Here is a 697-nt window from a genome sequence, read left to right as displayed (position 1 = left end):
GTGCTGATGGGAGGGGGGAGGGGAGGGGCAGCATTCCCAGACAGAGAGGTTTGTTCTGGTTCCCCTTGCTCCATGACAGCAGCCACCAGAGGGGCAGATGGTGTTGGAGGGCAAGGCAATCTTGGAAGGATGGGGATGGGACTGGGAGTGCAGTACAAGCTGAGGGAGTCAATTGGTGACACCAGGCGTCGAGTTAGGAATGCAGGAGTAGTGCTGATGGGAGGAGGGGGGAGGGGAGGGGCAGCATTCCCAGACACAGACGTTTGTTCTGGTCCCTCCTGCTCCACGATGGCAGCCACCTTGATGTCGATGACAGTGTCCTGCTCCAGATAGTCCTCTTGCTCCAGGAAGATGTCCTCCTCCTCCCACAACTCCTTCTCCTGCCATTCCTGTTCCTGCTCCTGCCGCAGCTTCTCCTACTGCAGCTGCAGGGATTCCTGCAGCTGTTGCCAGACCTGCTGGCTATCCCACTCCCACAGTCACTGCTGCTGCTGCTCCTTCTGCCTCTGTTGCACTTCCTCCAGCTCCTGCATCACCTGTTCCAGCTCTGCCTTCATCTCCTCCATTTCTGACACCACCTCCATGGGCTTATCCATCTCTCTGCTGAGGTCTTCATGTTGCAATATCATGCTCTTCCTGTTGGCATTGGAATGAGCATGATCAAGAGGCACTGCAGCTACAGACTCAGATACAACAT

General features: G+C 56.2%; 1 protein-coding gene across 1 annotated transcript; it reads right to left on the bottom strand.

Annotated features, from left to right (window-relative positions):
- Nucleotides 1–479: 479 nt before the first annotated feature.
- DACRYDRAFT_107478 (uncharacterized protein) lies at nt 480–697 on the bottom strand (the record flags this gene model as incomplete). Its single annotated transcript, XM_040768479.1, has 2 exons — nt 480–636; nt 693–697. The coding sequence occupies 2 exons, from the start codon at nt 695–697 to the stop codon at nt 480–482; spliced, it is 162 nt and encodes a 53-aa protein (XP_040628635.1).

Source organism: Dacryopinax primogenitus, assembly GCF_000292625.1.
Source record: "Dacryopinax primogenitus strain DJM-731 SS1 chromosome Unknown DACRYscaffold_9, whole genome shotgun sequence".
NCBI lineage: Eukaryota > Fungi > Basidiomycota > Dacrymycetes > Dacrymycetales > Dacrymycetaceae > Dacryopinax > Dacryopinax primogenitus.
The sequence above is the reverse complement of the archived record's forward strand: the minus strand, read 5'-3'. Positions and strand labels throughout refer to the sequence as shown.